Here is a 25,306-nt window from a genome sequence, read left to right as displayed (position 1 = left end):
GTGCTTGGACCATGTTAGTTTGTTGGTGATGTGGACATCAAGGAACTTGGCTCTCAACCTGCTTCACTAAAGCCCTGTCGATGAGAATGGTGGCATGCTCGGTCCTCCTTTTCCTGTAGTCCACAATAATCTCCTTTGTCTTGATCACGTTGAGGGAGAGGTTGTTGTCCTTGCACCACACGGTCAGGTCTCTGACCTCCTCCCTATAGGCTGTCTCATCGTTGTCGGTGATCAGGCCTACCACTGTTGTGTAAATCAGCAAACTCATTGATGGTGTTGGAGTCGTGCCTGGCCGTGCAGTCATGAGTGAACAGGGAGTACAGGAGGGGACTGAGCACACACCCCTGAGGGGCCCCCGTGTTGATGATCAGCGTGGCGGATGTGTTGTTACCTACCTTTACCACCTGGGGGCGGCCTGTCAGGAAGTCCAGGATCCAGTTGCAGAGGCAGGTGTTTAGTCCCAGGGTCCTTAGCTTAGTGATGAGCTTGGAGGGCACTATGCTGTTGAACGCTGAGCTGTAGTCAATGAATAGCATTCTCACATAGGTATTCCTTTTGTTCAGGTGTGAAAGGGCAGTGTGGAGTGCAATAGAGATTGCATCATCTGTGGATCTGTTGGGGCGGTATGCAAAGTGGAGTGGGTCTAGGGTTTCTGGGATAATGGTGTTGATGTGAGCCATGACCAGACTTTTAAAGCATTTCACGTCGGACGTCAAAGAAACGCCTTATTTTCTGACGTTGAAAATGCGTATTTTCTGGATGTTGAAAATGTGTCATTTACAGACTTTGAAAATATGTGCATGTATTTTTCAGTCAATGATTCTATGGACAAATTTCTGCACATTATCAATGAAGTAAGCATGACTGTATATCACAATAACATAGGAATTAGGAGCCAACTGAAGACTGTGATTTATTAATGCTCCCATCAGTCACATTCACTTATGTTAGATTTTTCAAAAGCTTTAAAACTGGCATCAATGATGTTCAAAATAGTTTAACATACTGAATGAACTAGAAGGCCACTTCAACTATAATAACATTCTCAGTAACGGCTACACATTTTTTATTTTCTTGCTATGACTGTGATATGCTGTTTTTTATCTACCTTGATTGAATGCACTGACTGCCAGTTGCTCTGGATAAATGAATGACCAAAATGTAAATGTTGAAAGCAAACACTTGCAAAGCATGCTGGGTATTATTATTATTATTCAGATGAGCCCCCCCCTCCAAATCTGAACACATCATAGACGTCTAGGCTGTTTCACACATTTGAAAATCACATTACAGTACAGTAAAGTACTGTAGAGTATACTATGGTACGGGACAGTTGAGTTTTATTCAGTAAAGTACTATGGAGTACAGTTTAGTTCAGTAGAGTAGAGTACATGTACTGTATTGTGCTCTACTGTATTGTGCTCTACTGTACTGTACTGTGCTCCCGAGTGGTGCAACGGTCTAAGGCACTGCATCTCAGAGTTAGAGGTGTCACTATAGACCCTGGTTCAATTCCAGGCTGTATCACAACCGGCCGTGATTGGGAGTCCCATAGGCCAATCATAGACTTGTTTTTTGGGGTCAAATCAAGGCTGGTCTGGACTGGACCAAATCTGAACCAAATATAGATGTCTATGAATGGTTCAAATATTGTCCAGACCGGATCAAAAATCTAAATCAGTGGATGTTGAAATCAAGGCCGGTCCAGACCGCACCACAAAAATACCTGAATAAGACAGCCGGACTAAAGTCCAAAAGACGTCGCCTGGCGGTAATTGCTTAGTGGGTTCAACATTTTAAGCAAGAACTGAAACTGCAAACTGAAACTGACAAATCCACCCCTCCCCTCTTTCCAAAGCTCGGTCCTAGCCACTCCCCTTCTAAAACGTCGACCAATGAGGGGACCTGATTCATCTGGCACTCTACACTTCTCTTTTGAATGGAAAGCTTTATCTGCCTTCCCAATGAAAACTAGTTTGAAGGTTCAAACATATACTCTATTTGATGAAAAATAGATGTTTCTGAACGATGCATCACGCTGACTTGTTGATAATATGAGCAGAGCGCGCCTCCCTCACCAGCTTCGCCCAGTCACGTGACGGGCCATGCCCCAGTGCAACCTGGCCAGTTGAATAAAATCCCCTCAATATGTGCTGTAGGCTGACAACAAGGCGGTATCTGACGATGTTTTCCATATGTATGCTCAGGCTGCATGGTGAGGTGGAGGACAACGTAGACATTGGGCTCCGGCCTGCCGCAGGACTCCTCACCCCCCAGCTCTCTCTGAGGGACCTGGAGTCCAATCACAGCCAGGAGGGGCATAGCGTCGACCAGGGACATAGCCAGCTATTGACCACCTGTATGCTGGCTGCCATGGAGACCAGGTCCAGATTCAGACAGGTATGGCAGTTAAAGCAGGGTGTTTAAAGTCTCTGGTAAACCATTTTTCATGGGTCCTCTAAAGTCTACAGTTACCTGTTTTAGCCTCTGCAATCCCCTCCCTTTATCATTCTATATCTGGTGTTTCCTGACTGACTGTATGCAATCACCTCCCTTTATCATTCTGTATCTGGTGTTTCCTGACTGACTGTATGCAATCACCTCCCTTTATCATTCTGTATCTGGTGTTTCCTGACTGACTGTATGCAATCACCTCCCTTTATCATTCTATATCTGGTGTTTCCTGACTGACTGTATGGAATTCCTGTCTCTATCATTCTGTATCTGATGTTTCCTGACTGACTGTATGGAATTCCTCTGTCTCTATCATTCTGTATCTGACTGTATGGAATTCCTCTGTCTCTATCATTCTATATCTGGTGTTTCTTGACTGACTGTATGGTATTCCTCTGTCTCTATCATTCTTTAACCCGCTGCTGTCCAGGTGACAGAGGGCATCAATGCACTACCCTCCACCAACCAGGAGGTGGCAGACTGCAGTCGCACCCTGACAGTTCAGCAGCTCCACCATGTAGTCATAGGTGAGAAACGCATGCAGTCTTTGTTTGCATTAGGAATCTTAATAAGCCCTCTTGTCCCTCCCATGGCTGATGAAGAGAATATTCACTAAATTAGCATTTTAAAGATGTGAATCAGAGTTTGGTTTCCCCTCCTCCCCTTCCAGGCCCGTCCTTAATAGATTTTGGTGAGGTGTGTGTGGCCTCAGTGTGTGTGAGGAACCTGGACCTGGTGAACAACCTGCAGGTGTATGTGTGGGTGCAGCTGGAGTTAGACTGCTGTCCTGAGCTGCAGCGCTCCAGTCCACTGTCCCACGTGCTGCCCCCCCTCTCCAGAGCCACCCTGCCCCTCGTCTTAGAGAGCACCAAGCTGGGAAAGTTCCACAAGTTAGTCACTGTGTGTGTGGCTGGTTGTCTGTCTCTGTCTCTGTCTCTCTCTCTCTCTCTCTCTCTCTCTCTCTCTCTCTCTCTCTCTCTCTCTCTCTCTCTCTCTCTCTCTCTCTCTCTCTCTCTCTCTCTTTATATATAGAGGTTTCCTAAATTGATAATTGACAAACCAAATCGAGTCCAATTCTTATTGATTGATTAACTGACTGCCTGGCTGACATTTGACTGGTAGATTCCATCTCCCTCTCACAGGTCAATCTCCTACACGGTGAATAGTCATCACCGAAGCCATGTCCTGGTTCAGTCCCAGCTGGTCCCTGTGGTCCTCCAGCTGTCCCAGAGCCAGGTGGTCCTGTCCCCTTCCCCCAGCTACCTGGCCCAGTCGGGCTACAGGGGTACTGTGACCCTGGTCAACCCCAGGAACCACCCGGCTGACTTCACCTGGAGGCCTATCATCACAGAGACGGGCCTGGCCTTCTCCATACGCCCAGCCACAGGTAGGCTGCTGCTCTGGGCCTTATCAAAACCACACACTACTGTAGTCCTTAATATGTACTGTAGTCTAGTCTTCTATATGTTCTGTATGGTGATGTACTGTAATCTAGTCTTCTATATGTTCTGTAGTCTAGTCTTCCATACAGTGGGGAGAACAAGTATTTGAAACACTGCCGATTTTGCAGGTTTTCCTACTTACAAAGCATGTAGAGGTCTGTACTTTTTATCATAGGTGCACTTCAACTGTGAGAGACGGACTCTAAAACAAAAATACAGAAAATCACATTGTATGATTTTTAAGTAATTAATTTGCATTTTATTGCATGACATAAGTATTTGATACATCAGAAAAGCAGAACTTAATATTTGGTACAGAAACCTTTGTTTGCATTTACAGAGATCATACGTTTCCTGTAGTTCTTGACCAGGTTTGCACACACTGCAGCAGGGATTTTGGCCCACTCCTCCATACAGACCTTCTCCAGATCCTTTAGGTTTCGGGGCTGTCTCTGGGCAATACGGACTTTCAGCTCCCTACAAATATTTTCTATTGGGTTCAGGTCTGGAGACTGGCTAGGCCACTCCAGGACCTTGAGATGCTTCTTACAGAGCCACTCCTTAGTTGCCCTGGCTGTGGGTTTCGGGTCATTGTCATGCTGGAAGACCCAGCCACGACCCATCTTCAATGTTCTTACTGAGGGAAGGAGGTTGTTGGCCAATATCTCGCGATACATGGCCCCATCCATCCTCCCCTCAATACGGTGCAGTCGTCCTGTCCCCTTTGCAGAAAAGCATCCCCAAAGAATGATGTTTCCACCTCCATGCTTCACGGTTGGGATGGTGTTCTTGGGGTTGTACTCATCCTTCTTCTTCCTCCAAACACGGCTAGTGGAGTTTAGACCAAAAAGCTCTATTTTTGTCTCATCAGACCACATGACCTTCTCCCATTCTTCCTATGGATCATCCAGATGGTCATTGGCAAACTTCAGACGGGCCTGGACATGCGCTGGCTTGAGCAGGGGGACCTTGTGTGCACTGCAGGATTTTAATCCATGACGGCGTAGTGTGTTACTAATGGTTTTCTTTGAGACTGTGGTCCCAGCTCTCTTCAGGTCATTGACCCGGTCCTGCCGTGTTGTTCTGGGGGAGGAAAACCTGCAAAATCGGCAGTGTATCAAATACTTGTTCTCCCCACTGTATGTACTGTATGGTGATGTACTGTAGTCTAGTCTTCTATATGTTCTTTATGGTGATGTACTTTAGTCTAGTCTCTATATGTTCTGTATGGTGCTGTTCTGTAGTCTAGTCTTCTATATGTACTGTATGGTGATGTACTGTAGTCTAGTCTCTATATGTTCTGTATGGTGATGTACGTGTCTCTAGTATCGCTCTCTCTCCCTACCACCCTTTCTGTCTCTCCCTCCCTCTCTCCCTCCTCTTCTCTCTGCCAGGTACTGTGGAGGCGTACAGGGAGTTAGACTGTGAGGTGATGTGGCATCCCTCTTTCTCCTCTCCTCTGGAGGGACAGTTTGACCTGTGTGTTCACCAGGGAAACACCGCACAGCTACGATGTCTGGCCAAGGTGTGTGTGTATCTGTGTGTTTCTGTAGTTGAGGTTCCTGTGATTGTTAATGTAGAGAGAGATCCCATTCCCCTCCCTCCAGCTTGGTTCATCCAGTGTGCAGCTGGCTGAGAAACATCTGGTGTTTGGATCAGTACCTCTCATCTTCCCCTCCGTCAGGACCGCAACGCTACACAACACAGGACACAACCATGCCTACTTCCAGGTACACACTCCACACCGGGTCTTTGTACCATTTATACTTGTGAGTGTGTTTTATAGAGGTATAGCGTGTGTGTGTGTGTGTGTGTGTGTGTATCAGGTGTTGGACGTGTACCCCCTGCCTGGCATGGTGGTGACCCCCACCGAGGGTGTGGTACCTGTGGGGGGGCAGGCAGAGGTCCAGGTGCACCTCAACCCCGGAGCTGTCATGAAGTTTGACACCAGAGTGGAGGTGAAGGAAACAGACACCCAACAAGTCTGTACAAACACACAACATATTAAAAAGTCTCTACAAACACACAACATATCATGGTCTCTACAAATAATGACATTATTATTTCATTATTTCCGAAACCTAAATAACCTCTAGTCTTATCTGTCGTTATTTCAGAAACATAAATAACCTCTAGTCTTATCTGTCATTATTTCAGAAACATAAATAACCTCTAGTCTTATCTGTCATTATTTCAGAAACATAAATAACCTCTAGTCTTACCTGCCATTATTTCAGAAACCTAAATAACCTCTAGTCTTACCTGTCATTATTTCAGAAACCTAAATAACCTCTAGTCTTACCTGTCATTATTTCAGAAACATAAATAACCTCTAGTCTTATCTGTCATTATTTCAGAAACATAAATAACCTCTAGTCTTATCTGTCATTATTTCAGAAACCTAAATAACCTCTAGTCTTACCTGTCATTATTTCAGAAACCTAAATAACCTCTAGTCTTATCTGTCATTATTTCAGAAACCTAAATAACCTCTAGTCTTATCTGTCATTATTTCAGAAACCTAAATAACCTCTAGTCTTATCTGTCATTATTTCAGAAACCTAAATAACCTCTAGTCTTATCTGTCATTATTTCAGAAACCTAAATAACCTCTAGTCTTACCTGTCATTATTTCAGAAACCTAAATAACCTCTAGTCTTATCTGTCATTATTTCAGAAACCTAAATAACCTCTAGTCTTACCTGTCATTATTTCCGAAACCTAAATAACCTCTAGTCTTACCTGTCATTATTTCAGAAACCTAAATAACCTCTAGTCTTACCTGTCATTATTTCAGAAACCTAAATAACCTCTAGTCTTATCTGTCATTATTTCAGAAACCTAAATAACCTCTAGTCTTACCTGTCATTATTTCAGAAACATAAATAACCTCTAGTCTTACCTGTCATTATTTCAGAAACCTAAATAACCTCTAGTCTTACCTGTCATTATTTCAGAAACCTAAATAACCTCTAGTCTTACCTGTCATTATTTCAGAAACCCAGATAGTCATGATGGATGAGCTTGTCTAACGAGGTGTGTGTGTTGCAGATAGCTCTAAGGAACATGAAATCTCTGGAGCTGAGAGTGGGCGGGTCGGTCGAGCCCCCTCTGGTGGACATCAACGTGGTGAGTTCATATGTGGAGCCCCCCCCCCCCCCCCCCCTGGTGGACATCAACGTGGTCAGTTCATATGTGGAGCCCCCCCCCCCCCCCCTGGTGGACATCAATGTGGTGAGTTCATATGTGGAGCCCCCCTGGTAAACATCAACATGGTGAGTTCATATGTGGAGCCCCCCCCCCCTGGTCACAGTTGAAGTGTACCGGGACTTCCCGGGTGGCGCAGTGGTTAAGGGCGCTGTACTGCAGCGCCAGCTGTGCCATCAGAGTCCCTGGGTTCGCGCCCAGGCTCTGTCGTAACCGGCCGCGACCGGGAGGTCCGTGGGGCGACGCACAATTGGCCTAGCGTCGTCCGGGTTAGGGAGGGCTTGGTCGGTAGGGATGTCCTTGTCTCATCGCGCACCAGCGACTCCTGTGGCGGGCCGGGCGTAGTGCACGCTAACCAAGGTTGCCAGGTGCACGGTGTTTCCTCCGACGCATTGGTGCGGCTGGCTTCCGGGTTGGATGCGCGCTGTGTTAAGAAGCAGTACGGCTGGTTGGGTTGTGTATCAGAAGACGCATGACTTTCAACCTTCATCTCTCCCGAGCCCGTACGGGAGTTGTAGCGATGAGACAAGATAGTAGCTACTAAAATAATTGGATACATTGAAATTGGGGAGAAAAAGGGGTAATTTTTTTTTTTATTACAAAAAATTGAAGTGTACCTATGATGAAAATTACAGGCCTCTCTCATCTTTTTAAGTGGGAGAACTTGCACAATTGGTGGCTGACTAAATACTTTTTTGCCCCACTGTATGTGTGTATGTACAGTGGCAAGAAAAAGTATGTGAACCCTTTGGAATGACCTGGATTTCTGAATACATTGTTCATAACATTTGATCTGATCTTCATCTAAGTCACAACAACAGACCAACATAGTGTGCTTAAACTAATAACACACAAACAATGTGGCTTTTTTTTCTCTGCACATAATGGTGTGTGTTCCTTCCAAACAACTCAACTGTGGTTTAATCTGTCCACAGAATATTTTGCCAGAAGCGCTGTGGAACATCCAGATGCTCTTTTGTTAACTTCAAATGTGCTGCATTGTTTTTTTTGAGACAGCAGTGGCTTCTTCCGGGGTGTCCTCCCATGAACACCATTCTTGTTTAGTGTTTTACGTATCGTAGACTCGTCAGAGATATTAGCATGTTCCAGAGATTTCTGTAAGTCTTTAGCTAACACTCTTAACCTCATTAAACATTCTGCGCTGTGCTCTTGCAGTCATCTTTGCAGGACGGCCTCTCCTGTAGCAACAGTGCTGAACTTTCTCCACTTCTAGACACGTTGTCTTACAGTGAACTGATGAACATCACGGCTTTTAGAGATACTTCTGTAACCCTTTCCATCTTCGTGCAGGTCAACAATTCTTAATCTTAGGTCTTCTGAGATCTCTCTTGTTCGAGGCATGGTTCCCATCAGGCAATGCTTCTTGTGAATAGCAAACTCACATTTTGTGAGTGTTTTTATAGGGCAGGGCAGCTCTAACCAACATCTCCAATCTCATCTCATTGATTGGACTCCAGGTTAGCTGACTCCTGACTCCAATTATCTTTTGGAGAAGTCATTAGCCTGGGGGTTCACATACTTTTTCCAACCTACACTGTGAATGTTTAAATGATGTAATATAGACAAGAAAAATACAATAATTGGTGTGTTATTAGTTTAAGCAGACTGTGTTGTCTGTTGTTGTGACTTAGATGAAGATCAGATCAAATGTGATGACCAATTTATTCAGAAATCCAGGTAACTCCAAAGGGTTCACATACTTTTTCTTGCCACGTGTGTGTGTGTGTGTGTGTGTCTGTGTGTCTGTGTGTCTGTGTCTGTGTATGTGTCTGTGTGTGTGTGTGTGTGTGTGTACGAAACACACAGAACAGCAGAGCATAACAGCGTGTCCTGAATATGCCCTGTCAGGAGCACACTACAGCAGTCTGTGTGTGTGTGTGTGTGTGTGTGTGTGTACGAAACACACAGCGTGTCCTGAATATGCCCTGTCAGGAGCACACTACAGCCTCTCTAGTCCTTTTCTGCTGAGTTGTGGAAAACAAACAATCCATACCAATTCATCATAACAACAAAGTCTGCTGCTTCCTGGTTTGAAATGAATGGAAACCCCTTTTCCAACAGAACAAGATGAATGTGGTGGTGTTCACTGCCTTGAAATGAGAAGGTGGTTCACACACAAAAATAGACAACTTGTTGTGTGTGAATAGTCCTTCTTCCTTTTTGCAATGGGGAGTTCTTTTAAAAAAATCAGAATTGACATGTTTTCCTTTGGAGTGTTTGTCTCAGCTCCTTAGCTGGGCTCTGTAGAATGAGCTGCTGGGCTCTGTAGAATGAGCTGCTGGGCTCTATAGAATGAGCTGCTGGGCTCTGTAGAATGAGCTGCTGGGCTCTGTAGAATGAGCTGCTGGGCTCTGTAGAATGATATGCTGGGCTCTGTAGAATGATCTGCTGGGCTCTGTAGAATGATCTGCTGGGCTCTGTAGAATGATCTGCTGGGCTCTGTAGAATGAGCTGCTGGGCTCTGTAGAATGAGCTGCTGGGCTCTGTAGAATGATCTGCTGGGCTCTGTAGAATGATCTGCTGGGCTCTATAGAATGAGCTGCTGGGCTCTGTAGAATGAGCTGCTGGGCTCTATAGAATGAGCTGCTGGGCTCTGTAGAATGAGCTGCTGGGCTCTATAGAATGAGCTGCTGGGCTCTGTAGAATGAGCTGCTGGGCTCTGTAGAATGAGCTTCTGGGCTCTGTAGAATGAGCTTCTGGGCTCTATAGAATGAGCTGCTGGGCTCTGTAGAATGAGCTGCTGGGCTCTATAGAATGAGCTGCTGGGCTCTGTAGAATGAGCTGCTGGGCTCTGTAGAATGATCTGCTGGGCTCTGTAGAATGAGCTGCTGGGCTCTGTAGAATGAGCTGCTGGGCTCTGTAGAATGAGCTGCTGGGCTCTGTAGAATGAGCTGCTGGGCTCTGTAGAATGAGCTGCTGGGCTCTGTAGAATGAGCTGCTGGGCTCTATAGAATGAGCTGCTGGGCTCTGTAGAATGAGCTGCTGGGCTCTGTAGACTGAGCTGCTGGGCTCTGTAGAATGAGCTGCTGGGCTCTGTAGAATGAGCTGCTGGGCTCTGTAGATTGAGCTGCTGGGCTCTGTAGAATGAGCTGCTGGGCTTTGTAGAATGAGCTGCTGGGCTCTGTAGAATGAGCTGCTGGGCTCTGTAGATTGAGCTGCTGGGCTCTGTAGACTGAGCTGCTGGGCTCTATAGAATGAGCTGCTGGGCTCTATAGAATGAGCTGCTGGGCTCTGTAGAATGAGCTGCTGGGCTCTGTAGAATGAGCTGCTGGGCTCTGTAGAATGAGCTGCTGGGCTCTGTAGAATGAGCTGCTGGGCTCTGTAGAATGAGCTGCTGGGCTCTGTAGAATGAGCTGCTGGGCTCTGTAGAATGAGCTGCTGGGCTCTGTAGATTGAGCTGCTGGGCTCTGTAGAATGAGCTGCTGGGCTTTGTAGAATGAGCTGCTGGGCTCTGTAGAATGAGCTGCTGGGCTCTGTAGAATGAGCTGCTGGGCTCTGTAGAATGATCTGCTGGGCTCTGTAGAATGATCTGCTGGGCTCTGTAGAATGAGCTGCTGGGCTCTGTAGAATGAGCTTCTGGGCTCTATAGAATGAGCTGCTGGGCTCTGTAGAATGAGCTGCTGGGCTCTATAGAATGAGCTGCTGGGCTCTGTAGAATGAGCTGCTGGGCTCTGTAGAATGATCTGCTGGGCTCTGTAGAATGAGCTGCTGGGCTCTGTAGAATGAGCTGCTGGGCTCTGTAGAATGAGCTGCTGGGCTCTGTAGAATGAGCTGCTGGGCTCTGTAGAATGAGCTGCTGGGCTCTGTAGAATGAGCTGCTGGGCTCTGTAGAATGAGCTGCTGGGCTCTGTAGAATGATCTGCTGGGCTCTGTAGAATGAGCTGCTGGGCTCTGTAGACTGAGCTGCTGGGCTCTGTAGAATGAGCTGCTGGGCTCTATAGAATGAGCTGCTGGGCTCTGTAGAATGAGCTGCTGGGCTCTGTAGAATGAGCTGCTGGGCTCTGTAGAATGAGCTGCTGGGCTCTGTAGAATGAGCTGCTGGGCTCTGTAGAATGAGCTGCTGGGCTCTATAGAATGAGCTGCTGGGCTCTGTAGAATGAGCTGCTGGGCTCTGTAGAATGATCTGCTGGGCTCTGTAGAATGATATGCTGGGCTCTGTAGAATGATCTGCTGGGCTCTGTAGAATGATCTGCTGGGCTCTGTAGAATGAGCTTCTGGGCTCTGTAGAATGAGCTTCTGGGCTCTATAGAATGAGCTGCTGGGCTCTGTAGAATGAGCTGCTGGGCTCTATAGAATGAGCTGCTGGGCTCTGTAGAATGAGCTGCTGGGCTCTGTAGAATGATCTGCTGGGCTCTGTAGAATGAGCTGCTGGGCTCTGTAGAATGAGCTGCTGGGCTCTGTAGAATGATCTGCTGGGCTCTGTAGAATGAGCTGCTGGGCTCTGTAGAATGAGCTGCTGGGCTCTGTAGAATGAGCTGCTGGGCTCTGTAGAATGAGCTGCTGGGCTCTGTAGAATGAGCTGCTGGGCTCTGTAGAATGATCTGCTGGGCTCTGTAGAATGAGCTGCTGGGCTCTGTAGAATGAGCTGCTGGGCTCTGTAGACTGAGCTGCTGGGCTCTGTAGAATGAGCTGCTGGGCCACGCAGGCTTTGAAGAGGGCAGGCCACGCTTACAGCTGGATCCAACTGGATCCTCCCTCTCCTTTAACTGGATCCTCCCTCTCCTTTAACTGGATCCTCCCTCTCCGTTAACTGGATTCTCCCTCTCCTTTAACTGGATCCTCCCTCTCCTTTAACTGGATCCTCCCTCTCCTTTAACTGGATCCTCCCTCTCCTTTAACTGGATCCTCCCTCTACCTGGATCCTCCCTCTCCTTTAACTGGATCCTCCCTCTCCTTTAACTGGATCCTCCCTCTACCTGGATCCTCCCTCTCCTTTAACTGGATCCTCCCTCTACCTGGATCCTCCCTCTCCTTTAACTGGATCCTCCCTCTCCTTTAACTGGATCCTCCCTCTCCTTTAACTGGATCCTCCCTCTCCTTTAACTGGATCCTCCCTCTCCTTTAACTGGATCCTCCCTCTCCTTTAACTGGATCCTCCCTCTCCTTTAACTGGATCCTCCCTCTCCTTTAACTGGATTCTCCCTTTTCATTCTTTAATTTTCAGAGAGCAGAGCTGAGCTGTTCATTTTCAGAGATCAAAGCTGAGCTGTTCATTTTCAGAGAGCAGAACAGACCTGTTCATTTTCAGAGAGCAGAGCCGATCTGTTCATTTTCAGAGAGCAGAACAGAGCTGAGCTGTTCATTTTCAGAGAGCAGAGCAGACCTGTTCATTTTCTGAAGGCTGTTTTTTTTGCCACAGTCAGAAAACAAAACATTCAACTCGGTCTGTAAAATATTTAGACTCCTTAAATATTCCTCCTCTCAGAAACATCTCTCCATCTTAGTTATCCTCCTCCTCCTCCTCTCAGAAACATCTCTCCATCTTACTTATCCTCCTCCTCTCAGAAACATCTCTCCATCTTACTTATCCTCCTCCTCCTCCTCCTCTCAGAAACATCTCTCCATCTTACTTATCCTCCTCCTCTCAGAAACATCTCTCCATCTTACTTATCCTCCTCCTCCTCCTCTCAGAAACATCTCTCCATCTTAGTTATCCTCCTCCTCCTCTCAGAAACATCTCTCCATCTTAGTTATCCTCCTCCTCGTCTCAGAAACATCTCTCCATCTTAGTTATCCTCCTCCTCCTCCTCTCAGAAACATCTCTCCATCTTACTTATCCTCCTCCTCTCAGAAACATCTCTCCATCTTACTTATCCTCCTCCTCCTCCTCTCAGAAACATCTCTCCATCTTAGTTATCCTCCTCCTCCTCTCAGAAACATCTCTCCATCTTAGTTATCCTCCTCCTCTCAGAAACATCTCTCCATCTTAGTTATCCTCCTCCTCTCAGAAACATCTCTCCATCTTTGTTATCCTCCTCCTCCTCTCAGAAACATCTCTCCATCTTACTTATCCTCCTCCTCTCAGAAACATCTCTCCATCTTAGTTATCCTCCTCCTCCTCTCAGAAACATCTCTCCATCTTACTTATCCTCCTCCTCCTCCTCTCAGAAACATCTCTCCATCTTAGTTATCCTCCTCCTCTCAGAAACATCTCTCCATCTTAGTTATCCTCCTCCTCCTCTCAGAAACATCTCTCCATCTTTGTTATCCTCCTCCTCCTCCTCTCAGAAACATCTCTCCATCTTAGTTATCCTCCTCCTCCTCTCAGAAACATCTCTCCATCTTAGTTATCCTCCTCCTCCTCCTCCTCCTCTCAGAAACATCTCTCCATCTTAGTTATCCTCCTCCTCTCAGAAACATCTCTCCATCTTACTTATCCTCCTCCTCCTCCTCTCAGAAACATCTCTCCATCTTAGTTATCCTCCTCCTCTCAGAAACATCTCTCCATCTTAGTTATCCTCCTCCTCCTCTCAGAAACATCTCTCCATCTTAGTTATCCTCCTCCTCCTCTCAGAAACATCTCTCCATCTTTGTTATCCTCCTCCTCCTCTCAGAAACATCTCTCCATCTTAGTTATCCTCCTCCTCCTCTCAGAAACATCTCTTCATCTTTGTTATCCTCCTCCTCCTCTCAGAAACATCTCTTCATCTTTGTTATCCTCCTCCTCCTCTCAGAAACATCTCTCCATCTTTGTTATCCTCCTCCTCCTCTCAGAAACATCTCTCCATCTTAGTTATCCTCCTCCTCCTCTCAGAAACATCTCTTCATCTTTGTTATCCTCCTCCTCCTCCTCTCAGAAACATCTCTTCATCTTAGTTATCCTCCTCCTCCTCTCAGAAATCCTTCCTGTTCCACGGAGTGTATTCTGGTTCCAGTCGTGGCGTTCCGTTCTCCCTGAGGAACCGATCCTCTGCCCTGGCCCGGGTCCAGTTTGACCTGTCAGAACACACTGACTTCACCATCCACCTCCCTCCACACTCTGCAGGTATGTATTTGATTGATTGATAGACACATTGACTGTGACTGAAATGCTCTGAGAAGATAGACTGTCATAAACTGTCAGCCTAGTTCAATTTAGATGTATGGATTACTAAACTGGAGGCCTAATATTGAGAGCCAGGTGTTGGTGTGTTACAGGTACGAGCCAGGAGCCAGACGTGTTTGTGATGGATTTACAGGGGCAGCAGACTGCCCAGTGTTGCCTGGTGTTCTCCCCTAAACAAGTAAGGGCTCCGTCCTCCCTCCTCTGTTTTCATTATCCCTCATCTATACTCATTTTCACCTATTAATCACCGACACATCAACCACCTTCCACAGTCCTCCACCTACATCTGTGTCTATTAATCACCAACACATCAACCACCTTCCACAGTACTCCACCTACATCTGTGTCTATTAATCACCTTCCACAGTCCTCCACCTACATCTGTGTCTATTAATCACCAACACATCAACCACCTTCCACAGTCCTCCACCTACATCTGTGTCTATTAATAACCAACACATCAACCACCTTCCACAGTCCTCCACCTACATCTGTGTCTATTAATCACCAACACATCAACCACCTTCCACAGTCCTCCACCTACATCTGTGTCTATTAATCACCAACACATCAACCACCTTCCACAGTCCTCCACCTACATCTGTGTCTATTAATCACCAACACATCAACCACCTTCCACAGTCCTCCACCTACATCTGTGTCTATTAATCACCAACACATCAACCACCTTCCACAGTCCTCCACCTACATCTGTGTCTATTAATCACCTTCCACAGTCCTCCACCTACATCTGTGTCTATTAATCACCAACACATCAACCACCTTCCACAGTCCTCCACCTACATCTGTGTCTATTAATCACCTTCCACAGTACTCCACCTACATCTGTGTCTATTAATCACCAACACATCAATCACCTTCCACAGTACTCCACCTACATCTGTGTCTATTAATCACCAACACATCAACCACCTTCCACAGTCCTCCACCTACATCTGTGTCTATTAATCACCAACACATCAACCACCTTCCACAGTCCTCCACCTACATCTGTGTCTATTAATCACCTTCCACAGTCCTCCACCTACATCTGTGTCTATTAATCACCAACACATCAACCACCTTCCACAGTCCTCCACCTACATCTGTGTCTATTAATCACCAACACATCAACCACCTTCCACAGTCCTCCACCTACATCTGTGTCTATTAATCACCAACACATCAACCACCTTCCACAGTACTCCACCTACATCTGTGTCTATTAATCACGAACACATCAAACACCTTCCACAGTACTCCACCTACATCTGTGTTTATAATAGACATGTTTTCCCTGAACACAGAGACATCAAGGATAAGTTCTCCCCACCATAATCATGATCCTAACCTCACCATTACACCAAACGGAACTGACCCAAACCCCATCCCATCTCTATCAGTCGGTAGTTCCTGTGTTTGTCCTGCAGGTGGCAGCGTATGACTTCAACCTGCCTGTGACGGTCAACGGTGTGGGCATGCCTCCCTTCTCCTCTTCCTCCTCCTCCGCCCCTCCCAACTCTGTCCCCAAGTCCTCCTCTTCCCGGGACCAACACATCGTCACCCCGCGCCCACTGCCCATCGCCATGGAGACGCTATCACGCAGGGTGCAGGCCACAGGTTAGAGGAGTGGAGATACGGGGTCAGAAAGTGTGTCAGTTGCCTGCCTGAACCATTGGCCTGAACAGATGGACTGAGATGTTCTGTCCCTGCAGTATACTTAATATATATATATATATATATATATATTTTATTTTTTAAAAACTTTTCTTGCTGCTTTTCCTTGACAGTAAACAAACAACAGACAAAAACAAGAAACAACTTAACATTTACATACATTTCCACAAACATCAATGACATCACACTTTCTCAGACCTACATGTTCCCACTGTATCCACATCCAACGTTGTTTCCAATACTTGTAAGACTCCATATGACCTCACAATGTGCTATGTTGTTTCTGTCCCTGCAGTATACTAGACAGTAATGACACTACACACTCAGCATTCCATAGGGCTCTGAGATAAGAAAATAGGTTGAAGATAAGAGTGGTTTAGGAGCTGAGATAAGACAATAGGTTGAAGATAAGAGAGGTTTAGGAGCTGAGATAAGACAATAGGTTGAAGATAAGAGTGGTTTAGGAGCTGAGATAAGACAATAGGTTGAAAATAAGAGAGGTTTAGGAGCTGAGATAAGACAATAGGTTGAAGCTAAGAGTGGTTTAGGAACTGTGATAAGACAATAGGTTGAATATAAGAGTGGTTTGGGAGCTGAGATAAGACAATAGGTTGAAGCTAAGAGTGGTTTAGGAACTGTGATAAGACAATAGGTTGAAGATAAGAGTGGTTTGGGAGCTGAGATAAGACAATAGGTTGAAGCTAAGAGTGGTTTAGGAACTGTGATAAGACAATAGGTTGAAGCTAAGAGTGGTTTAGGAACTGTGATAAGACAATAGGTTGAAGATAAGAGTGGTTTATGAGCTGAGATAAGACAATAGGTTGAAGATAAGAGTGGTTGAGGAGCTGTGATAAGACAATAGGTTGAAGATAAGAGTGGTTTAGGAGCTGAGATAAGACAATAGGTTGAAGCTAAGAGTGGTTTAGGAACTGTGATAAGACAATAGGTTGAAGATAAGAGTGGTTTGGGAGCTGAGATAAGACAATAAGTTGAAGATAAGAGGGGTTTAGGAGCTGTGATAAGACAATAGGTTGAAGATAAGAGTGGTTTAGGAGCTGAGATAAGACAATAGGTTGAAGATAAGAGAGGTTTAGGAGCTGAGATAAGACAATAGGTTGAAAATAAGAGTGGTTTAGGAGCTGTGATAAGACAATAAGTTGAAGATAAGAGTGGTTTAGGAGCTGTGTAATTAGCACTTAATATATTCTGTCCCTGTGTGTCCCTCAGCCCTGTGTGTCCCGCTGGAGATGTCCCCATCAAGTCTCCAGTTTGATCTGGAGCCCTTTAGCTCAGTTACTACTACCTCACAAACTCAGGTAGCTACTGTCACCTCACCACTCCACCAACTACTAAAGCAGGTAGATTCTGAATGGCAGATGTTTCTCATGGCTGGCAGAGAGAAAAAGCTTGATATTCCCAACTGAGAGGCAGTTTGTGTGTTGTTGGGCTGAGCTACAACCAGCTGGAAGCTCTTCTCCTCTGTTGTCTCCAGACCGTAGAGCTGAGGAACGTGTCTGACAAGAGGCTGAGCTGGAGGATTGACTGCAGCGCTGCAGTAACACCAGGAGGGGGCAGTAGCACCAGCAGCAATGAGGGGCTGTTCATTGTCTGTCCTACTGCTGGGACACTGGAGCCACTGCAGTGTGTGTCGGTCACTGTCTCCCTCTCTCCTGAGAGAGTCCCACCAGGTTAACCCCTCTCTCACCTCACCCTCAGAGCTCACTTCTGGTGGACAGTTAATATAATTATAATAACAACACTCAAAAGTTCATTGTTTTTTATTTATTTAACTTGACAAATCAGTTAAGAGCAAATTATTATTTACAATGACGGCCAAACCTGGACGACTCTGGGACAATTGTGCGCCGCCCTGTGGGACTCCCAATCACAGCCGGTTGTGATACAGCCTGTAATCGAACCAGGGTCTGTAGTGACGCCTCTAGCACTGAGATGCAGTGCCTTAGACCACCTGAACCAGGGTCTGTAGTGACGCCTCTAACACTGAGATGCAGTGCCTTAGACCACCTGAACCAGGGTCTGTAGTGACGTCTCTAGCTCTGAGATGCAGTGTTATGTTTAGATGAGTCCTGCTGCTACTGAATGATTTCATGGAGGTTCTGAAAGTGTTTTTTTTTATGTGTTTTGTTCTGCATCTTCACTCTTTCTACCAGTGACAGCGGGTCAGATCGAGGTGTCCCTCCCTCTTTTTCTGTCTGAGGAGGGGCAGGAGGAGAGAGAGGGGGAGGAGGGGGGAGCCCCTCACCCCTACAGGGTGCTGTCTCTCAGTGCCACCCCTCACCCCCCCAGCATCACCTTCCTCCCCCCTCGAGTCCTCCTCACCCCTGTCCCTCTGGACACACCCTCCACCACCACCCTCTTCCTGCTCCCCACCGGGTACCCCAGGTCTGTACCACCCAACCACCTGCCTGTCATGATGGGCTTCCACCCACTAACTGACTGTTTACTGTAGTAGAGTAATGATCTCTATGCTCTGATAGGTGGCCTGTGTATTTATAACCTGATCCAGCAGTGTTACAGCTCCAGATAAACAGATCTGCATTTCCATACAGTAATAATACAGAATAGAGTCCCATTATAGTCCCATTATAGTCCCATTATAGAGTCCCATTATAGAGTCCCATTATAGAGTCCCATTATAGAGTCCCATTATAGAGTCCCATTATAGAGTCCCATTATAGAGTCCCATTATAGAGTCCCATTATAAAGTCCCATTATAGAGTCCCATTATAGAGTCTCATTATAGTCCCACTATAGAGTCCCACTATAGAGTCCCACTATAGAGTCCCATTATAGTCCCACTATAGAGTCCCACTATAGTCCCACTATAGAGTCCCATTATAGAGTCCCACTATAGAGTCCCACTATAGAGTCCCACTATAGAGTCCCACTATAGAGTCCCACTATAGAGTCCCACTATAGAGTCCCACTATAGAGTCCCATTATAGAGTCTCATTATAGAGTCTCATTATAGAGTCTCATTATAGAGTCTCATTATAGAGTCCCATTATAGAGTCCCATTATAGAGTCCCATTATAGAGTCCCATTATAGAGTCCCATTATAGAGTCCCATTATAGAGTCCCATTATAGAGTTCCATTATAGAGTCCCATTATAGAGTAATTATAGAGTCATATATTAATATCCCATATAGTGCAATACAGTCTCACCTCTGTGACCTTTGCCTTCTGACCCTAGTGGTTCCTGTCTGCGTGTGGAGGTGGAGGAGATGGTTCTGAAGGATGGCAGTCGGGTGAAGCCCCTCTCAGTCAGCCTGCCCCACAACGGCACCGTCCCTCCCCAGACCCACACAGAGCCCCAGACCCACACAGAGTCCCGGACCCACACAGAGCCCCAGACCCACACAGAGCCCCAGACCCCCATCACCTGCACAGTGACCTTCTGCTCACCTCAGCCCCTGGACCTCAGCTCACACATCACATTCCTGGACCACCTCAACAACAGGTACGGATACTTAGGAAACCTCGTCCCAGTCAGCCACACATACTGTTCATTATCTCTCTCTCTTTTGTACTCTAGATCTAGGAGGCCCTTCTTGCCTTGTCTCGCAGATCATTTCTCTCTTTCTCTCTCTCTCTCTTTCTCTCTCTCTCTCTCTCTCTCTCTCTCTCTCTCTCTCTCTCTTTTGCACTCTAGATCTTTCTCTGTTTCTGTCTCTCTCTCTGTCTCTCTCTGTTTCTTTCTCTCAATTAAATACAATTCAAGAGGCTTTATTGGCATGGGAAACGTGTTAACATTGCCAAAGCAAGTGAGGTGGATAATATACAAAAGTGAAATAAACAATCAAAATTAACAGTAAACATTTCACTCACAGAAGTTTCAAAACAATAAAGACATTACAAATGTCATATTATATATATGCAGTGTTGTAACAATGTACAAATGGTTAAAGTACACAAGGGAAAATAAATAAGCATAAATATGGGTTGTATTTACAATGGTGTTTGTTCTTCACTGGTTGCCCTTTTCTCGTGGCAACAGGTCACAAATCTTGCTGCTGTGATGGCACACTGTGGAATTTCACCCAGTAGATATTGGGAGTTTATCAAAATTTGATTTGTTTTCGAATTCTTTGTGGATCTGTGTAATCTGAGGGAAATATGGCTCTCTAATATGGTCATACATTGGGCAGGAGGTTAGGAAGTGCAGCTCAGTTTCCACCTCATTTTGTGGGCAGTGAGCACATAGTCTGTCTTCTCTTGAGATCCAGGTCTGCCTACGGCGACCTTTCTCAATAGCAAGGCTATGCTCACTGAGTCTGTACATAGTAAAAGCTTTCCTTAAGTTTGGGTCAGTCACAGTGGTCAGGTATTCTGCCGCTGTGTACTCTCTGTTTAGGACCAAATAGCATCCTAGTTTGCTCTGTTTTTTTGTTAATTCTCTCTGATATGTCAAGTAATTATCTTTTTGTTTTCTCATGATTTGGTTGGGTCTAATTGTGCTGCTGTCCTAGGGCTCTGTGGGGTGTGTTTGTGTTTGTGAACAGAGCCCCAGGACCAGCTTGCTTAGGGGACTCTTCTCCAGGTTCATCTCTCTGTAGGTGATGGCTTTGTTATGGAAGGTTTGGGAATCGCTTCCTTTTAGGTGGTTGTAGAATTTAACGGCTCTTTTCTGGATTTTGATAATTAGTGGGTATCGGCCTAATTCTGCTCTGCATGCATCATTTGGTGTTCTACGTTGTACACAGAGGATATTTTTGCAGAATTATGCATGCAGAGTCTCAATTTGGTGTTTGTCCCATTTTGTGAAGTCTTGGTTGGTGAGCGGACCCCAGACCTCACAACCATAAAGGGCAATGGGCTCTATGACTGATTCAAGTATTTTTAGCCAGATCCTAATTGGTATGTTGAATTTTATGTTCCTTTTGATGGCATAGAAGGCCCTTCTTGCCTTGTCTCTCATCATTTCTCTCTCTCTCTCTCTCTCTCTCTCTCTCTCTCTCTCTCTCTCTCTCTCTCTCTCTCTCTCTCTCTCTAGCTTCGTCCAGTGATGTCTTATTTTCTCTCCTCCTCTCTCTCTCCTGTCTTAGTCCAGAGTTGTACATGATGTGTTAATTTCTCTCCTATCTGTCGGTCTCTTCAGGTTCAGGGTGGAGGTCTGTGCTACAGCAGATAACAGTTTGTTGACAGTGTGGCCCTACCTGGCTCTGCACCGCTCTGAGCAGCAGATAGTCCTCAAGAGTGGTACGTCCTGCTGTCCTGTTCTGCACCCACAACACACTGCACCGTGTACAGCATTCATACACTCACACTGAGGAGGACTGTCTACTAATCTAAGTATCTCTGTTCTTCCACCCCCCACCCTAACTGGTCCATGTGGTTGTCACTCAGGTTGTCTGAGCGGCTGCAGCGGCGAATCAGGGCCCTCTCAGATGACAGGGAAGGCGGTGCTACAGCCATGCTACTCCCCCAGCCCTCTCTCTCGCTACACTTCCTCCTCCTCCACCTTCGCTTTCCTCTCCTCCACCAGTAATCACTCCACCTCTGGTGAGACACACCTCTACAGCTACACTGCTACTCCCCCAGCCCTCTCTCTCGCTACACTTCCTCCTCCTCCACCTTCGCTTTTCTCTCCTCCACCAGTAATCACTCCACCTCTGGTGAGACACACCTCTACAGCTACACTGCTACTCCCCCAGCCCTCTCTCTCGCTACACTTCCTCCTCCTCCACCTTCGCTTTCCTCTCCTCCACCAGTAATCACTCCACCTCTGGTGAGACACACCTCTACAGCTACACTGCTACACACCAGACCTGGTCAAATACAGTATGTGAAGTACGGTGAAGTACTGGGGCCTTAACTTTTCCCCCTACAAAGGTACCACTACCACAATCCCAAATAATAACCCCAAAGTGCCCATTCCAAGCTGAATCAAACATATTGACCTGTCCTCAGACTCTGGAGACAGCAGGAGTAGGACTGGGAGTGCAGGACCAGGACCTAGAGGGAAGGAGGACTGGCCCCAGAAGGAGACAGAGGGTGAGAGAGAGACGGATGGTGTGACTGACCAGCAACAGTGGCAGCAGCAGGGTATACCAGTGTTTCCAGGGCAGGACTCAGAGGAGGGGTTGTACTACCACAGCATCCTGCAGGTAACAACTGGTAAATCACTCTGGGACAACTGCTGATAGAACAAAGGCTGTATAGCTAAATGTGATTGCTTGATTGCTTGCAGGCCGTACAGAAGTGGTTCAGTCAGTTTGGCTGGCCCCGTGGACCAAACCCCATCTCTTTACCACGCTCTCTCAGAAGGTAAACCTCATCTCTCTACCACGCTCTCTCAGAAGATAAACCTCATCTCTCTACCACACTCTCTCAGAAGGTAAACTTCATCTCTCTACCACGCTCTCTCAGAGTGTAAACCTCATCTCTCTGCCACGCTCTCTCAGAGTGTAAACCTCATCTCTCTACCACGCTCCCTCAGAAGGTAAATCTCATCTCTCTACCACGCTCCCTCAGAAGGTAAACCTCATCTCTCTACCACGCTCTCTCAGAAGGTAAACCTCATCTCTCTACCACACTCTCTCAGAAGGTAAACCTCATCTCTCTACCACGCTCTCTCAGAAGGTAAACCTCATCTCTCTACCACACTCTCTCAGAAGGTAAACCTCATCTCTCTACCACACTCTCTCAGAAGGTAAACCTCATCTCTCTACCACGCTCTCTCAGAAGGTAAACCTCATCTCTCTACCACGCTCTCTCAGAAGATAAACCTCATCTCTCTACCACACTCTCTCAGAAGGTAAACTTCATCTCTCTACCACGCTCTCTCAGAGTGTAAACCTCATCTCTCTACCACGCTCTCTCAGAGTGTAAACCTCATCTCTCTACCACGCTCTCTCAGAAGGTAAACCTCATCTCTCTACCACGCTCTCTCAGAAGGTAAACCTCATCTCTCTACCACGCTCTCTCAGAAGGTAAACCTCATCTCTCTACCACGCTCTCTCAGAAGGTAAACCTCATCTCTCTACCACGCTATCTCAAAAGGTAAATCTCATCTCTCTACCACGCTCTCTCAGAAGGTAAACCTCATCTCTCTACCACGCTCTCTCAGAAGGTAAACCTCATCTCTCTACCACGCTCCCTCAGAAGGTAAATCTCATCTCTCTACCACGCTCCCTCAGAAGGTAAACCTCATCTCTCTACCACGCTCTCTCAGAAGGTAAACCTCATCTCTCTACCACGCTCTCTCAGAAGGTAAACCTCATCTCTCTACCACGCTCCCTCAGAAGGTAAACCTCATCTCTCTACCACGCTCCCTCAGAAGGTAAACCTCATCTCTTTACCACACTCTCTCAGAAGGTAAACCTCATCTCTCTACCACGCTCCCTCAGAAGGTAAACCTCATCTCTCTACCACGCTCTCTCAGAAGGTAAACCTCATCTCTCTACCACGCTCTCTCAGAAGGTAAACCTCATCTCTCTACCACACTCTCTCAGAAGGTAAACCTCATCTCTCTACCACGCTCTCTCAGAAGGTAAACCTCATCTCTCTACCACACTCTCTCAGAAGGTAAACCTCATCTCTCTACCACACTCTCTCAGAAGGTAAACCTCATCTCTCTACCACGCTCTCTCAGAAGGTAAACCTCATCTCTCTACCACACTCTCTCAGAAGGTAAACCTCATCTCTCTACCACGCTCTCTCAGAAGGTAAACCTCATCTCTCTACCACACTCTCTCAGAAGGTAAACATCATCTCTCTACCACGCTCTCTCAGAAGGTAAACCTCATCTCTCTACCACGCTCTCTGAGTGTAAACCTCATCTCTCTACCACGCTCTCTCAGAAGGTAAACCTCATCTCTCTACCACACTCTCTCAGAAGGTAAATGGACTGGTATCTGTCACACATATTTTATTTTAAGTTTTCATTACGTTATGTTATTATTAGTCTCTCCTCTCTCTCTCCCTCTCTCTCCTCTCTCTCTCTCCCTCTCTCTCTCTCTCTTTCTACCTCCCCTCTCTCTCTCCTCTCTCTCTCTCTCCTTCTACCTCCCCTCTCTCTCTCCTCTCTCTCTCTCCCTCTCTCTCTTTCTACCTCCCCTCTCTCTCTCTCTCTCTCTCTCTCTCTCTCTCTCTTTCTCCCTCCCTCCCCTCTCTCTCTCTTTCTCCCTCCCCTCTCTCTCTCTCTCTCCCTCTTTCTCCCTCCCTCCCCTCTCTCTCTCCTCTCTCTCTCTCCCTCTCTCTCTCTCTCTTTCTACCTCCCCTCTCTCTCTCTCTCTCTCTCTCTCTCTCTCTCTTTCTCCCTCCCTCCCCTCTCTCTCTCTTTCTCCCTCCCCTCTCTCTCTCTCTCTCTCTCTCTCTTTCTCCCTCCCTCCCCTCTCTCTCTCTTTCTCCCTCCCTCCCCTCCCCTCTCTCTCTCTCTTTCTCCCTCCTCTCTCCCTCTCTCTCTCCTCTGTCTTCTCTATCTATCTCTCCCCAGGGTGGTATGTAGAGTCCAGACAGTAGACTCCAGCTCTAGTGAGTGGAGGAACTCGTACCTTATGAGTCAAGGTAAAGACACACGGACCATCTACGACATGCTGCGTCACCTGAGCGGACAGACACTTCCTGGTGTGAGCACCAACCAATCGCTGCCCTGCAACCTCACTGAGCGTGTGCAGCAGCTGCTCCACTGGAACACAGTGCTGCTGGCCTTCCTCAGGTACCACACAGACACTTAATCACTCATACACGGATAACTCCGCCGGCCGCCGTACGCAGGCACACACGCTCACCGGCCTCCTCACTGTGTTGTGATCTTCAGGAGGCAGGGAGCCTGTCTGTCCCACATCAGACCCGAGTACCTGTTAGACTCCCAGGAGTTCAGCCACTGGAGCTCTCTACATGCCCAGTCCCAGTGTGATCAGAGGGGGCGGGACTACAGCAGCAAGGTCTTTGAATCCCTCAGTAAAAGGGCCTGGATGGATGTTCTACTGCAGACCTACAAGGCAAGAGAGTGTAGTCTTTCTATCTCTCTCTCTCTCTCTCTCTCTCTCTCTCTCTCTCTCTCTCTCTCTCTCTCACTTGCTCTCTCTTTCTCTCGCTCGCTCTCTCTCTCTCTGTCTCTCTGTCTCTCTCTTATCTCTCTCTCTCTCTAATCTCTCTCTCTAATCTCTCTCTCTCGCTCTCTCTCTCTAATCTCTCTCTCTCTCTCTAATCTCTCTCTCTCTCTCCTTCTCGGTCTCTCTCTCAATTTCAATTCAAGGGGCTTTATTGGCATGGGAAACATGTGTTAACATTGCCAAAGCAAGTGAGGTAGATAATATACAAAAGTGAAATAAACAATAAACATGAACAGTAAACATTACACATACAGAAGTTTCAAAACAATAAAGACAAATGTCATATTACAAATGTCATACAGTGGGGCAAGAAAGTATTTAGTCAGCCACCAATTGTGCAAGTTCTCCCACTTAAAAAGAAGAGACAGGCCTGTAATTT

The 25,306-nt window shown here is 46.6% G+C and overlaps 1 protein-coding gene across 1 annotated transcript in view; it reads left to right on the top strand.

The window, feature by feature from the left end:
- Positions 1 to 25,306, top strand: part of LOC118965333 (cilia- and flagella-associated protein 47-like) — an 84,547-nt gene that overhangs the window by 9,446 nt on the left and 49,795 nt on the right. Inside the window, exons 11-31 of the mRNA XM_090242181.1 lie at positions 2,208 to 2,419; positions 2,892 to 2,981; positions 3,125 to 3,344; positions 3,597 to 3,841; positions 5,291 to 5,421; positions 5,504 to 5,626; positions 5,723 to 5,854; positions 6,948 to 7,025; positions 13,962 to 14,109; positions 14,262 to 14,347; positions 15,600 to 15,789; positions 17,074 to 17,162; positions 17,339 to 17,534; positions 18,018 to 18,249; positions 19,062 to 19,328; positions 20,967 to 21,067; positions 21,215 to 21,370; positions 21,779 to 21,975; positions 22,059 to 22,135; positions 24,306 to 24,527; positions 24,630 to 24,813. Of these exons, the coding sequence (XP_090098307.1) occupies positions 2,208 to 2,419; positions 2,892 to 2,981; positions 3,125 to 3,344; positions 3,597 to 3,841; positions 5,291 to 5,421; positions 5,504 to 5,626; positions 5,723 to 5,854; positions 6,948 to 7,025; positions 13,962 to 14,109; positions 14,262 to 14,347; positions 15,600 to 15,789; positions 17,074 to 17,162; positions 17,339 to 17,534; positions 18,018 to 18,249; positions 19,062 to 19,328; positions 20,967 to 21,067; positions 21,215 to 21,370; positions 21,779 to 21,975; positions 22,059 to 22,135; positions 24,306 to 24,527; positions 24,630 to 24,813 (3,376 nt within the window). The remainder of the gene's footprint in view (positions 1 to 2,207; positions 2,420 to 2,891; positions 2,982 to 3,124; positions 3,345 to 3,596; positions 3,842 to 5,290; positions 5,422 to 5,503; positions 5,627 to 5,722; positions 5,855 to 6,947; positions 7,026 to 13,961; positions 14,110 to 14,261; positions 14,348 to 15,599; positions 15,790 to 17,073; positions 17,163 to 17,338; positions 17,535 to 18,017; positions 18,250 to 19,061; positions 19,329 to 20,966; positions 21,068 to 21,214; positions 21,371 to 21,778; positions 21,976 to 22,058; positions 22,136 to 24,305; positions 24,528 to 24,629; positions 24,814 to 25,306) is intronic.

Source organism: Oncorhynchus mykiss, chromosome 7, assembly GCF_057628025.1.
Source record: "Oncorhynchus mykiss isolate SJ-2025 chromosome 7, ASM5762802v1, whole genome shotgun sequence".
In the NCBI taxonomy this organism is placed as follows: Eukaryota; Metazoa; Chordata; class Actinopteri; order Salmoniformes; family Salmonidae; genus Oncorhynchus; species Oncorhynchus mykiss.
Note: the sequence above shows the minus strand (reverse complement) of the source record. Positions and strands in the feature narration are given on the sequence as shown.